We start from the raw sequence: 15,015 nt of genomic DNA, 5'->3' as shown, positions 1-15,015 counted from the left end.
ACTTGTCCAATTGGCCCAGACATGTCGCTTCATTTTGAGAGGGCTAGTTAGTAGAATAGCAGGATTTAGGGTTCATCCTAGAATAGCAACACAAAGATTATTTATAGCAAACAATCAATATGGTGAATTGCAGATAGAACAGAACTTCACACAGTAGCGATCCCAAACAAGCTCGTAAACTATTGAAAATAAAATAATGCAAGCACATCCTGACTGTTACAATCTTGAGTGGGACATGCATGACCGAATTTGATATAAAGTGAACAATTTTATTTTTATTTAGTTACCGAGGGCGTAGTCGCTTCACGCATGCAGCGGTAACATACTCTAAAGATTGGCAGGTTTATTCGAAGATAATCACAATATAATAGAAGAATTTGTAATAACTAGAGATTTTTTTGGCCCACTATCATTGTTTGTTTTTATTTCGCCTTTTCATCGTTTGAGTGCACTGTGGACAATACCACTTTCCTTTTGGTGCTTCAGTGAGATTAACACAGCCATAATGGAACCATTCCACTGTGCATTTACTATTATCACACCCAACCATTTCACCATACGACACTTGGTTACAGATGCAATACCGCGGCTCATTAGGATCGAGTGTCCAATCAGAAGAAGCATTACTGCTTTCTCCGACGAGTTCAACCATAGAGCTGTTTGGTGAAATATGATCTTTTTCTCGCGCATGACCACGCCTAGCCTCAGCCTGCATGCGCTCTTGAGTCCAAGCAGCTGCACGTGAAGTTTGTTTTTTCGTTCTAGATGGTCTTGAACCTGTGGGTGACATTAATAGACCATCCTGAGTGGAATGGCAAGAGTCTTCATCCATCATGTCCTCACTAAGAGGCAATTTACAATCAACAAAATCTGGGGGTAATCCTTGTTGGAAATCCTCCTGTTTGATAGTAGTTTCTGACAGTTTAATTCCAATGTTATTTGTTTTCAAACCTCCTGGATGCCTTACTGACTGTCCCTCTGTAGCAACTGGAGTCTGGAGAGCACTAATGATAGATTGACCGGTACCTGAAAATAGATTTTAGTTCATATGATGTATACAGCAAACTAGTCTCATAACAATGTCAAACTAACACATATGCAACACTGATTACTAAATTTCAGACACAGAGCAGTTGTTGTGAGAACATATCTTCAAGTTGGAAGTAGATGAAAGGCTATTATAATTTCGCACAATCTTTGGAGTCCAATATTTCACTCCAAATTCTGCTGGTTTCATATATCATGGGCACATCTTCATATGAAATACAGTGCAATTCTTTTACCATTTGGCCTGATTTTGCGGACAATGCTATAGCCATGTTAGTCATTTCACACTCATGTCCATATATACGAGCACTGTTCTCTTGCTTTTTTAGGTATTCACAAAATGCATTTCATGACCCCATTTCTTCTTTTTGCTACAGAAATCAGCAACTTGACAAATTTTAACACTAGCTATGATTGACATGGACTGTAAATTAATTGCGTATTCAAAAATAAAATAGCCATATAACTAACCCGTAGTAGAATTTCTTGATGGAGGCCGACTGTTACTTCTTTCTACATCATTCCCTGAAGTTATTGTTGAGAAATCTGGTGATAATACCGAAGGTGGTGCCGATTCGGAATGAGAATACAACAAATCAAAAGCACCATCTAATCTCGATTTTTTATCCACAGGTCCATTTGATGTTCCAGGCAAAATGGCAGCAGAACTTGAAGCTACTGTGGTGGCATGTGCAAGCCGTTTTCTACTCTGCAAATGTTTTTTAAAATAAATTATACCTAATGCCATATACTTATATATATAAACTTTCAGTAAAATATTAATATGTTACAAGATAAAAGTTGGACAATCAATTTATTTTGTTCATCTGTTCAAAGAATCTATCAATTTATTATTCTCAAATTTCATTCGCAAAGTTATATTCAGAGACAACAGGAAATGAAAGTAGCAATTTACCGAGTGGCCAGTTTGAGATACATGGTTATCCAGCTCCAATGATCTTCTTTCCAGAATTTCAGTAATCCCTCCATTGTCTGCTTCTAATTCCATCTTAAATTTTGCAAGTTCCTGATCTAGTTTGCGAAGATGTCGGTCCACCAAATCATATATTTGATTTGCCAATTGTACCTAAATTTATGTTATATTAAACAAAAAATGAAACCCATTTGTGAAAACAGTAAATATAATTTAATTTGTGAAAGTTTAATGATAAAATAATCTCTGATTGTAGAATACTCAACTTCCAAATGCAAAATTGAAAACAGATTAAAATATAACTATGTTTCGATGTTATTTACTTTCTCATCAGCGTCATCCAATGCCTTGCGATAAGTTGCTCGAATGTCATCGAAGGTTTCATCGGCATTATCAATCTTTCCTTTCTTCGCAAGGCATGCACGAAATAATGACTTAACTCTTCCATTCAAATCATCTACAGTATTTTGAACCTGAAGAATTAGAAAAAATAGCCGTCAAGATCACTCTCAACTTTGTAATACGGATATGGCTGCCTGGATAGTTTTATTTCGACAATATGCATGAGCCAATAAATCGAACTGCTTGAAAAATAAACATAGATCAATGCCATAGAATATGATTGAATAAAAATAATATTCCGATACGTTTTATTGTAAATTTCCTTTATCAATGTACCAAATTGCAGTGTTCAACTACTCATTTTGTTACTATAAAAATCCAGAAGTTATATTTCACTGGAAATATCAGCATAGAAAAAATTAATTATTGAATCGGTGGCCATTTTTGAGTGGCACTAATAGACAGAATAAACATAAGAAAATTGGAAATGCATTACTGTTTCGTCACGGTACCTGTAAATCCATTTCACGCATATCAGTAAATCTATCTCTCACATCCACCGGAAGGTGCTCAATTAATTCAACGTAATCTTCTAAGTATAACATTATCGTCTAGATCTGCTTATGTCTGTATGTAAGACAGAGTTTGAGCAATTGAAATATAATTCATTTGACGCTCTTGATTTGTGGGGTCTCATGTACTTTCTTACCTGAATAACTTCTAGTGGGCGTGTCGTAACAATTTTATATGAGACCCCGTGCATAGGGTAGCACTGTAGTGGTGCAATATTGACTGTGTTTTATATTGTCACAGGTCATGCAGGTAGTTGTACGTTTTCACTTTTATCCTTAGTTATGCTTGCCTTCCACGTACCACAATTTCAGCATTTCGTTTGACCGTTAGTTGTGTTTTGTTTATGCCGGAGAGATCAGAATAAAATATATTGATGTCGTATTTGATTACTATACACTCCAAGGCAAGGGCAAGTTTGTGTGATAAATGAAACCTTCATTCTCTAGCTGTCTAGTCTATTCAGCTACCGTATTGGTCAACATTTTGATACAGTAAGGCCTGGAATGTGGAGTGGAAGTGGTGACTCCTCTAAGGCCCATGGGCCGGGGCCACGGCGCATGGAATTAGGCCTCGGCCCATCAGGCTATGGGCCGCGACCCATCAAGTTGTGTAACGGGTCCAGTATAGTTTAGTACCACATGTACTTCCGGTGGGCGTAGCATAACAATATTAGTATACCGGTATGTTATTCCTAACCCCCACCTAACTACCGGTACCGTATGTCATCCAAAAATTACGTCACTACGACGTCATAGAGCTTGCCAAGTACAGGTACCATCGTCCGAAATGGCATCTGCGCCGACGATATCAAACTCCCTAACGCCAGCGGTCTCTCTCATATCGGGATCGTTACGAAGAGAAAACGAGAGAAATAGCTTGCTCGATTTCGGGTGATTGTATGTGCGTTTTGGACGACCGTCCTTACACTTGGGAGGTATTTATTACGCCACTGTGGCGTCGTAGGACGTAATTAGGGTTAGGAATGGCATATGCAAAAATTGCTGAGCCAGGCCAACTATAAGTGCATGTGGTACTAAACTATACCAGACCCCCCTAATTGATATGTCCGTCAGCCCGTAAATATATACTACTAGGTCAGCCTGTACGGGAGGCGGACAACTCGACTACACGGACAACTCACCAAAGACAACTCGACTACAGAAAGGACTGGTAGGTTGTCCGTCTTTCCGCATTTTCTAAGGCGACCTTTCAAGACTACAGATATGTAATTTCGATTTTTTTATGGCTCCAATGGTGAGAAAAACAGATTAGTATTCCCGAGAAGGCATTTTTATGTGCATGAGTGACATACCTTGTTCAAGTTACACAAATATATCTATAGTCTACAAAAAAAACTTGGGTCTGTTGTAACGTTAGTGATGTTAGACTGCTGACGGTATAGGACTGCGTGCCGCGTGGGTTTGAAATTTGTTGATATTGGATGTTTTCAATGTGCATTTTTAAACATATTTAAACCTTTATATATGACAGTAACACATAGATATTCACGAATGTGATCTTCGTAGCCTACGGTATCCTGCGTCTCAACTCGCCTAGGTACCGTGCCAAACAATCGCTACGCGAAGATACAATGTCGAGAGGCAGACAACTCACCCACCAGTCGAGCAATCGCTCTTCTCGAGAATACTACAGTAATGTGTTTTTCTTGCCACTGGAGCCCTGAAAAAAATCGAAATTACACTCCTATGGTATTAAAAGCTCGCTGTAGAAAATGCGAAAAGACGGACAACCTACCAGGCCTCTCTGTAGCTGAATTGTCTCTGAAGAGTTGTCTGTGTCAGGTACATACGGGCTTTGGTCTGTGCAGTCGAGTTGTCAGCCCCCCTGCCGCAGACTACGCCATGAGGAGGCGGAATTCGAAATAATTCGTCTCTCGTGGAGGCGTATGGTGGCCCATCGTTGTCACGTGTAAAATTTAAAAAAAAAATGAAAAAGCGAAAATAAAAAAATAGTTGTGAAAAAACATAAAAATAATTGAAAAAAAAGAAATAAAAAAAAAAATTGAAATTAAAAAAAAAATTGAAAAATAAAACAAAAAAAAAAATTTAATAAAAAAATTAAAATTAAAAAAAAAATAAAAAAAAATAACAAAAAAAATAAAAATTGGATAAAAAGAAAATAAAAAGGTTGACAACGATGGTCCGCCTCGTGGCCCATCGTTGTCACGCGTTTTTATTTTTGGAAAATTTGATGCTGCTTGGGACCAACGTTGTCAGGCTTAATCCTACACGCACAAATGTGTTTCCTGGGTTTCTAACTCACTACTGATTTTCATGAGCAATATCCAATAAATTCAACATGAAAATGTTCTATAAATTCTCCATGCTACAAGTTCAACCACAAGCAATATATTTATAATAATGATAAGAGAATATAGAATTGGATACGAAAATTTGTTTTTACGTGTAGAAGATAATTTAATTGGAAAATGCTGCTTAACTGCTCAGACACTCGTGCGATGCCGGTACGGTACCGTCTGACCGTACCGGTACCCATGCAATCACTCGTGAAAGAATGGGAGATACGGATAGTCTCGTAGAATATAGTCTACTGAAACACTCTCTGCGCCTGCCCCATACCGTACAGCCGTAACGTACCGATCCAGACAAATGATAAATCGCCCGTGCTCAATCATTTATTTCAATCCATACCTCGACTCACTATATTCTACTAGGATCGAGGTATGGATTGAAATAAATGGTTGAGCACGGGCGATTTATCATTTGTCTGGATCGGTACGTTACGGCTGTACGGTATGGGGCAGGCGCAGAGAGTGTTTCAGTAGTCTATATTCTACGAGACTATCCGTATCTCCCATTCTTTCATGAGTGATTGTATGGCTACCGGTACGGTCAGACGCAAAGCGACTATAACCGACTACCGGTATTTGGTAAGACGGTACCGGCATCGCGAGTGTCCAGACAACTGAGTAGTTAAGCAGCATTCTCCAATTAAATTACCTTATACACGTAAAAACAAATTTTCCGAATTTTCGTATTCAATTCTATATTCTCTTATCATTATTATAAATATATTACTTCTTGTTGAACTTGTAGCATGGAGAATTTATAGAACATTTTCATATTGAATATTGCTCAAGAAAATCAGTAGTGAGTTTGAAACCCAGGGAACACATTTGTGCGCGTAGGATTATGCCTGACAATGTTGGTCCCAAGCAGAAGCAAATTTTTAAAAATAAAAACGCGTGACAACGATGGGCCACGAGGCGGACCATCGTTGTCAACCTTTTTATTCAATTTTTTTTTTTTTTAATTTTTTTTTTTTTTTAAATTTTTTTTTTTTGTTTTTTATTTCATTTTTATTTATTTATTTTTTTTTAATTTTAATTTTTTTTTTTAATAATTTTTATGTTTTTTTACAACAATTTTTTTATTTTCGTTTTTTTATTTTTATTTTCAATTTTACGCGTGACAACGATGGGCCACCATAGAGGCGCTACCAGGTACAGGTAGCGCATGCATAAAAAGATCAGTGAAGGATTCAAACTTCCAGACCACACAATGGATTTCGATATCATATGTGACGACCCTTGTTTTATCTGTTAAATCAGACCTACCATACGTCCCGGTTTGGCCGGGACAGTCCCGGTTTGAACGTCTGTCCCGGTTAGCAAAATGTCCCGGAATTTCACTTTAGTGTGGCTAATCTTAGAAAAGTAATGGAATATATATTTTGTCTACCAGGCACGTCGGCTTTTGCTGAAAGAGCTTTTTCTATGATGAAAACTATTTAGTCAGATGAAAGGAGTACGATGAAGAAGTCAACAGTAGAGGGTTTATTGATTTGCAAACTCAATATTGGCTTGAGCTGTAACGAGTTTTACACAAAAAATTAGAAATAATAAACAGTTTCTGAATACAGTTCACTCAAGTGAAAAATACGAAAGGTCAAACAAAAAAGCCAATGGTTTCTGATTGCATTCCCGTATAAATGTTTGATTTGTGAGATACTGTTATTTCTTTGTTCTCGGTGTTTATTCTTTCATTTTTTCTTATACATGTCTGATTTGTGACTTGGTGTTGCTTAAATTAACATCTATTTTCCTTTAAATATAGTAATAATTTTTTTTATTTAATCTAAGTAGAATACTTTACCATGCAATGTTAAAGTTTATAAATATAAATATGGAAAAAAATTGCCAAGCTCAAGCCTTCGGCCTTTCATTCATAGTTTTGAGTTTGTCTCGGATTATGCCCAAGAAATTAGGGTAAGTCTATGTTAAATGATGTCATGTGATATTGTTTCCATATTTGGTATTTTGGCATTGCGGACACTGGGGGGCGCTGTAACACTGTCGATCTGTTCTTTTAGGGCAGTGGTTCTCAACCTTTTACTGAACGCGTACCACTTTACTGTTTTTATTATGGCCGCGTACCATCGACAAAGCTCCTTTTTTGGCCTGGGGAAAAAGACGCAAGGTGTATTTTATAATGTGGCACTACATCCTTTGTGGCGTAACACGCAAAACAAACAAGAAACATGCCCATATCGCTTCATTTAAGGTGGGCAATAGCGGGCGAGGGCGATCTCTAAAGACAAGGACCGATAGCGCAAAGTGCCATGGACGTTTCCCCGACCATTGACCCCGGAAAAATTACTCTTATACTTTACTATTGCAAACTTTATGCTTATTCTGAGAGTGTTTCGGTATGTTGGCGCATATAAACTGGTTTACGTGTTTGAAACCATAATTTTTATTACAATTAATCAACCATGTGCCGTTTGCAGGTACTGATATAACTAAGTTTAGCCTTGGCCATCGCAGCATTTGCGAGATTCAATTTCGATCACTGCAACTAAAGTAAAGCTCCGCGGAAGACTTAATGACAATTAACTTAATTAATTCACTATTATTTTCTTGAAACACAACTGAAAACTGACAAATATCACTCAAAACTACAAAAACGAGGCAATGTTTGCAACCATACTTGAATATCTGTTTGAGCGACAGAAGTGTCTGAGCGGCTGAGTGCAGAAATTGCATTTGTTACGTGTTGCGTCATTATTGACTTATTGCTGATTGGTTATAGTTACGGAAATAAACGAGAAAACTGATGCTTGGGGAAACATCCATAAACGCTGTTCAGCGAATATATACAGCAAGGAAGATAAAGCGTTGCCGACACATCTTAGCCAACTGAAAGGTTAATTGTTGCAATAATTTAAATCTGCTCGCGTACCACTTGAAAAGCTCCCGCGTACCACCAGTGGTACGCGTACCACAGGTTGAGAACCACTGTTTTAGGGTGTCCTGTTGGCGCCTGTTGGGTTGGCAGGATGCAGTTGTCTGAGTGTGGTTGTTTCGGTTGGACTTTGGGTGTTTTGTGTCTGAGGGAGAGCTTTCTTACATTTTACTGCCTGGTATTGTTGTTTTTGTTGTGTGCTTTCTGTTCGGAAAATCGAAATAAATACTTACACTTTTAAGGTTTTACACAACTGCATGGGCGACGTGGTCGTACCCAAGAACGAAACGAATCAACCTGGTGTCATATTAAAAATTTAGTATTACATGAATAAGAATTAAATCAGTGAAATGTTTGAAATATCTTGAATAAATTGTATTTAAATAGTCATGAAGGTATGGCGGTTGAGCCATTCTTTGCAATCTTTAACAAGTTTATAAATCTTTCATCGGAATATATACCGTGTTTCCCCGAAAATAAGACATAGTCTGAATTTTAAAAATGATTTTAATATAAGCCCTCCCTTTAAAATAAGACGTAGTTAAGCAGCATTCTCCAATTAAATTACCTTATACACGTAAAAACAAATTTTCCGAATTTTCGTATTCAATTCTATATTCTCTTATCATTATTATAAATATATTACTTCTTGTTGAACTTGTAGCATGGAGAATTTATAGAACATTTTCATATTGAATATTGCTCAAGAAAATCAGTAGTGAGTTTGAAACCCAGGGAACACATTTGTGCGCGTAGGATTATGCCTGACAATGTTGGTCCCAAGCAGAAGCAAATTTTTAAAAATAAAAACGCGTGACAACGATGGGCCACGAGGCGGACCATCGTTGTCAACCTTTTTATTCAATTTTTTTTTTTTTTAATTTTTTTTTTTTTTTAAATTTTTTTTTTTTGTTTTTTATTTCATTTTTATTTATTTATTTTTTTTTAATTTTAATTTTTTTTTTTAATAATTTTTATGTTTTTTTACAACAATTTTTTTATTTTCGTTTTTTTATTTTTATTTTCAATTTTACGCGTGACAACGATGGGCCACCATAGAGGCGCTACCAGGTACAGGTAGCGCATGCATAAAAAGATCAGTGAAGGATTCAAACTTCCAGACCACACAATGGATTTCGATATCATATGTGACGACCCTTGTTTTATCTGTTAAATCAGACCTACCATACGTCCCGGTTTGGCCGGGACAGTCCCGGTTTGAACGTCTGTCCCGGTTAGCAAAATGTCCCGGAATTTCACTTTAGTGTGGCTAATCTTAGAAAAGTAATGGAATATATATTTTGTCTACCAGGCACGTCGGCTTTTGCTGAAAGAGCTTTTTCTATGATGAAAACTATTTAGTCAGATGAAAGGAGTACGATGAAGAAGTCAACAGTAGAGGGTTTATTGATTTGCAAACTCAATATTGGCTTGAGCTGTAACGAGTTTTACACAAAAAATTAGAAATAATAAACAGTTTCTGAATACAGTTCACTCAAGTGAAAAATACGAAAGGTCAAACAAAAAAGCCAATGGTTTCTGATTGCATTCCCGTATAAATGTTTGATTTGTGAGATACTGTTATTTCTTTGTTCTCGGTGTTTATTCTTTCATTTTTTCTTATACATGTCTGATTTGTGACTTGGTGTTGCTTAAATTAACATCTATTTTCCTTTAAATATAGTAATAATTTTTTTTATTTAATCTAAGTAGAATACTTTACCATGCAATGTTAAAGTTTATAAATATAAATATGGAAAAAAATTGCCAAGCTCAAGCCTTCGGCCTTTCATTCATAGTTTTGAGTTTGTCTCGGATTATGCCCAAGAAATTAGGGTAAGTCTATGTTAAATGATGTCATGTGATATTGTTTCCATATTTGGTATTTTGGCATTGCGGACACTGGGGGGCGCTGTAACACTGTCGATCTGTTCTTTTAGGGCAGTGGTTCTCAACCTTTTACTGAACGCGTACCACTTTACTGTTTTTATTATGGCCGCGTACCATCGACAAAGCTCCTTTTTTGGCCTGGGGAAAAAGACGCAAGGTGTATTTTATAATGTGGCACTACATCCTTTGTGGCGTAACACGCAAAACAAACAAGAAACATGCCCATATCGCTTCATTTAAGGTGGGCAATAGCGGGCGAGGGCGATCTCTAAAGACAAGGACCGATAGCGCAAAGTGCCATGGACGTTTCCCCGACCATTGACCCCGGAAAAATTACTCTTATACTTTACTATTGCAAACTTTATGCTTATTCTGAGAGTGTTTCGGTATGTTGGCGCATATAAACTGGTTTACGTGTTTGAAACCATAATTTTTATTACAATTAATCAACCATGTGCCGTTTGCAGGTACTGATATAACTAAGTTTAGCCTTGGCCATCGCAGCATTTGCGAGATTCAATTTCGATCACTGCAACTAAAGTAAAGCTCCGCGGAAGACTTAATGACAATTAACTTAATTAATTCACTATTATTTTCTTGAAACACAACTGAAAACTGACAAATATCACTCAAAACTACAAAAACGAGGCAATGTTTGCAACCATACTTGAATATCTGTTTGAGCGACAGAAGTGTCTGAGCGGCTGAGTGCAGAAATTGCATTTGTTACGTGTTGCGTCATTATTGACTTATTGCTGATTGGTTATAGTTACGGAAATAAACGAGAAAACTGATGCTTGGGGAAACATCCATAAACGCTGTTCAGCGAATATATACAGCAAGGAAGATAAAGCGTTGCCGACACATCTTAGCCAACTGAAAGGTTAATTGTTGCAATAATTTAAATCTGCTCGCGTACCACTTGAAAAGCTCCCGCGTACCACCAGTGGTACGCGTACCACAGGTTGAGAACCACTGTTTTAGGGTGTCCTGTTGGCGCCTGTTGGGTTGGCAGGATGCAGTTGTCTGAGTGTGGTTGTTTCGGTTGGACTTTGGGTGTTTTGTGTCTGAGGGAGAGCTTTCTTACATTTTACTGCCTGGTATTGTTGTTTTTGTTGTGTGCTTTCTGTTCGGAAAATCGAAATAAATACTTACACTTTTAAGGTTTTACACAACTGCATGGGCGACGTGGTCGTACCCAAGAACGAAACGAATCAACCTGGTGTCATATTAAAAATTTAGTATTACATGAATAAGAATTAAATCAGTGAAATGTTTGAAATATCTTGAATAAATTGTATTTAAATAGTCATGAAGGTATGGCGGTTGAGCCATTCTTTGCAATCTTTAACAAGTTTATAAATCTTTCATCGGAATATATACCGTGTTTCCCCGAAAATAAGACATAGTCTGAATTTTAAAAATGATTTTAATATAAGCCCTCCCTTTAAAATAAGACGTAGTGAATAACACGATTTTTTTTGACCTAGTCAATAGCAAGAAATCTCCCCTACACGTTTGAAATGATTGATAATCTATGTTTTGCAGTTATTTTGAACGAAAGTGTGTTACTTAAAAGTAAATGGATATCGGTTTTTATATTTTGTATATTTGAAAATCTCGTAATTCTCTACTTTGTTATTTTGTTTAGATAAATGAAAATATAAGACATCCCCCGAAAATAAGCCTTAGTGTTATTTTCCGCAAAAAAGTGAGATGAGACCAGTCTTACTTTCGGGGAAACACGTTATACGACTAATCACTGGAGGGTGGGGATTATGCTCTTCAAAACTTGTAACCGCATGGTTCCTTTTTACAAAAGCACTAGTAGAATTGCAACAATATAAAAAAATATAAATACACTAGTACTGAATAACATAGTCATAAAATAACTTCTTTTACAATTATTACGCTGTATGGAAAACAAGGCGTTTCTCTAGAAAACAAACAATTATGTTGAAATATACATATATACAGTTTATATGAATATTAGGGGCATTGAAAAATTCCATAAAATGTGCTGAATGTAATTTTAGACTAGCAGAAATGTATTTTGGTACAGATTGGTAAAATTAAGTATGAAGTTGTTAGCAAATTAAAAAAAAAGTTTTGTTGATCTGATCGTTCAATATATATGAGGTTGAGATTTTGACATTCAATAATTTATTGATTTGCGCGGTGTCGGAGATAGCACTGTGATAAATAGAATTCTATCTTGAGAATCGCATCCACTGCTTTAACGTTTGAAACATAAAACGAAACTAAAATTGTATAGACAACTTTAATAAGTCAATTGTCTCTTTTGCAGTCACTGATATTTCAGTTGATTCAAGTCGTCGTTTGATTATTTTAGGCAGCCCGAATTGTGTAAAAAAGCGAATAAGTTACCTGGAGCGGTGCGTGAACAAACAAACATTCAATCATCAGATCAGACTTTTTGGCAAAAGCAGGACGTTTTGTTCACCCTATATATAATTATAAAATAATCTAAACTTCGTCTTCTACTTCTCCATCTGTCGAAACCGTCGTTGTTGTCTCTACGACCCCGGCCTCTATCTCTAACAGCGGCTTGTTTTTTTCTTCTTCAATTATGAACTCATGCAGATAGGAATATAATGCAATATTTTTAGGATTTCTATGGAATGAAAATACAGTAGAAATTCGGTCCCATAAAGCTTTTTCTCGATTTTTTGACATGAATTTCCGAATGTTGCTTTCAGCTTCTTTCTGGGCCTAAATTGTAAATAAAACAATGTAAATAAAACGAGAAATAGAGTTCACTGAGCGTTTTTTTTTGTGTAAACGGGATTTTAATCATGCCGCAAATCATAAAATGACGATAAATTGTATTCTATTCGGGTCAGCTGCCGTCAGCAAATTTTCTAGGGAAATTATTAAAGTTTAATTATACCTATTTATAGTGTTGACGATCGGCACCGATTGGTGATAGGCTGAACGACATTTTGAAATCCCCAATATGGCAAAGAAAGCTAAGTACGATTTACGTTGGGAAACATTGGTCATGGCCAAGCTTTCACTCAAAAGCAACAAAACGTAAAAGAATAATATATATATGTCTATAAAAAATTTTGTGAAGTAATATAAAAATACTATAATGCTATTTTCGTGAATGTTAGGTGACATATCGCGTCTTATAGGCCTAGTACCCGTAGGGAGGATTTAAAACTAAACAAAAAGTAAAATCCTTATTGCGACTCCTTTCATCTTTGAGTACTGAAAATTTAAAGTCGATTGATCACGGTTATTATTTACAGAAAAGACAGATTTTTCTTAATAACAACAGCAACCATAAAAACAGCGACAACAACAATTCAGCAAAAATATCAATATGTAAACTCAGTGTCCGAGTAGAATTCTAATAGAAGCCACCACGCCCGATGCCAGATCTCATGGGAAACAACTATACGTAATCAGATTTACTCACTTAAATGAATACGTGAAGTAAGTTCTCGTGTTATCAAAAATGGCATTACCTTAATCTTCATTTCATCGTCAAATTCCTCTTCTTCAAACCTTCGGTACAAATCGAAATATTTTGCGTGATAATACGTCAACGGATACCCGCAACGGGAAATCGAATAAATGACAAAAGCGAAGGCGACACACGATGCTATAGATACCCATCCCCAGATTTGTGAATAACTTCTATTATCACTGTATGCATCCGAATACGCAGGTTTAACAGCCTTTGCGACCTAAATTTAAAATGAATTTTGATTAACGTTCGTTCAAAACAATTGTACTTCGGTAGATTAGTATTCAGAAAAACACGGAGTAGTAAAAAATAAGAACGCCATGTTTGAGTAAATTCGATTAGCTTAGTTCTTCCCGTTTTTGTTTGATTTCACAATTTCTTTATTGATTAATCATAGCAACAAATTACTATTCCAAGTAAGTATGTTTTACAATCCTATATGTTGGACGTAAATTCGAAATTGCGACACCCTGTCTCTAACCAGCTGCAAAATATATCTTCGAAGCTTCTGTTGTTGCCTACAAACATTCGCCACTGCAACTTGCAAATTCTTTGATTCGATATGACGCGACGAAGTGTGAAGTTTGCGGCCATTTGCAGGCGCCAGATTGCTTGTATAATTTATGAAACAAAAATGGTTTCACCTACTTCAATGTATCTAGCGCTAAGGACAACCTTAGTTCTGTAAATTTAAAATTCAACTTACCTCTGTACAAGAGGTGTATTGGTGGCCAGTTTTCCCGATATCATATGGCAGTGGAGTAACTGCGCAAGCATAATACCTTCCATCTAATAACGCAAAGCATACCCACGTTACCGGGGCTATGAGTGCTCTGCCAAATATTTCAATAAAAGTCCACAGCACCCGATCTTTCCGTCGCCTCGAGTCTTTGTCCTTGTTGCAACATCCAGTTAATGTCTTCCATAACCTTGGTGAAGAAGCTGCCATAAAGAAGAACAGAGCGATGGCAGGTCCAAAAATATATGATAGTCCGTATGTGTGATTAATTTCGGCTGTGCACTTAAACGAAGAATTGATGCTGTTACTCGTGCTGAAGCAATCACCTAGTTCACTTGGAGTTACGCAAGGGCAGTAATAAACCGCACGGTTCAAGACTTCTTCGAGAACCACTGTGAGAACCGCTATGCCAGTATTTAGGGCTGTACCCTTGAATTGTGTCAAGCTTTTGGCGGCTGAGGTTGCAAACGACTTTGCTCCGATTGGCATTTTGATCAACTTGTATCAAATCATTATCGTCACTATAGTAATAGTATGAATCATGATTAATGAAATTTGCATATTAGTGAACAAAAGATAATAGCAAACAATATATATATGCGTTATATCCTATTCTTCAAATCTGTACTTTCCATACGGATTATCTGAAATAAAACGAATTCAAATTGTGCACAGTATACGCTTCTCCTATTTTATATTTCCCACATCGTCCATCTGCTGGTATAAGTTTGCCAGTCAAAACGGAAGGATCTGCTGCTGATATGTTTAC

General features: G+C 36.6%; 2 protein-coding genes across 2 annotated transcripts; both read right to left on the bottom strand.

Annotated features, from left to right (window-relative positions):
• Window positions 1-328: 328 nt before the first annotated feature.
• Window positions 329-3,505, bottom strand: LOC120345473 (inhibitor of growth protein 3-like). Its single transcript, XM_039414929.2, has 5 exons — window positions 2,836-3,505; window positions 2,305-2,454; window positions 1,964-2,134; window positions 1,519-1,756; window positions 329-1,026 (listed from the first exon to the last, which is right to left on the bottom strand). The coding sequence occupies exons 1-5, from the start codon at window positions 2,926-2,928 to the stop codon at window positions 410-412; spliced, it is 1,269 nt and encodes a 422-aa protein (XP_039270863.2). The 5' UTR covers window positions 2,929-3,505; the 3' UTR covers window positions 329-409.
• A 7,511-nt stretch (window positions 3,506-11,016) lies between these two features.
• LOC120346569 (calcium homeostasis modulator protein 6-like) lies at window positions 11,017-14,913 on the bottom strand. Its single transcript, XM_039416333.2, has 3 exons — window positions 14,214-14,913; window positions 13,506-13,727; window positions 11,017-12,744 (listed from the first exon to the last, which is right to left on the bottom strand). Exons 1-3 carry the CDS (start codon window positions 14,733-14,735, stop codon window positions 12,499-12,501), a joined length of 990 nt encoding a protein of 329 aa, XP_039272267.2. The 5' UTR covers window positions 14,736-14,913; the 3' UTR covers window positions 11,017-12,498.
• Window positions 14,914-15,015: the final 102 nt, after the last annotated feature.

Source organism: Styela clava, chromosome 8 (genome assembly GCF_964204865.1).
Source record: "Styela clava chromosome 8, kaStyClav1.hap1.2, whole genome shotgun sequence".
Classification (NCBI taxonomy): Eukaryota; Metazoa; Chordata; class Ascidiacea; order Stolidobranchia; family Styelidae; genus Styela; species Styela clava.
The sequence above is the reverse complement of the archived record's forward strand: the minus strand, read 5'-3'. Positions and strand labels throughout refer to the sequence as shown.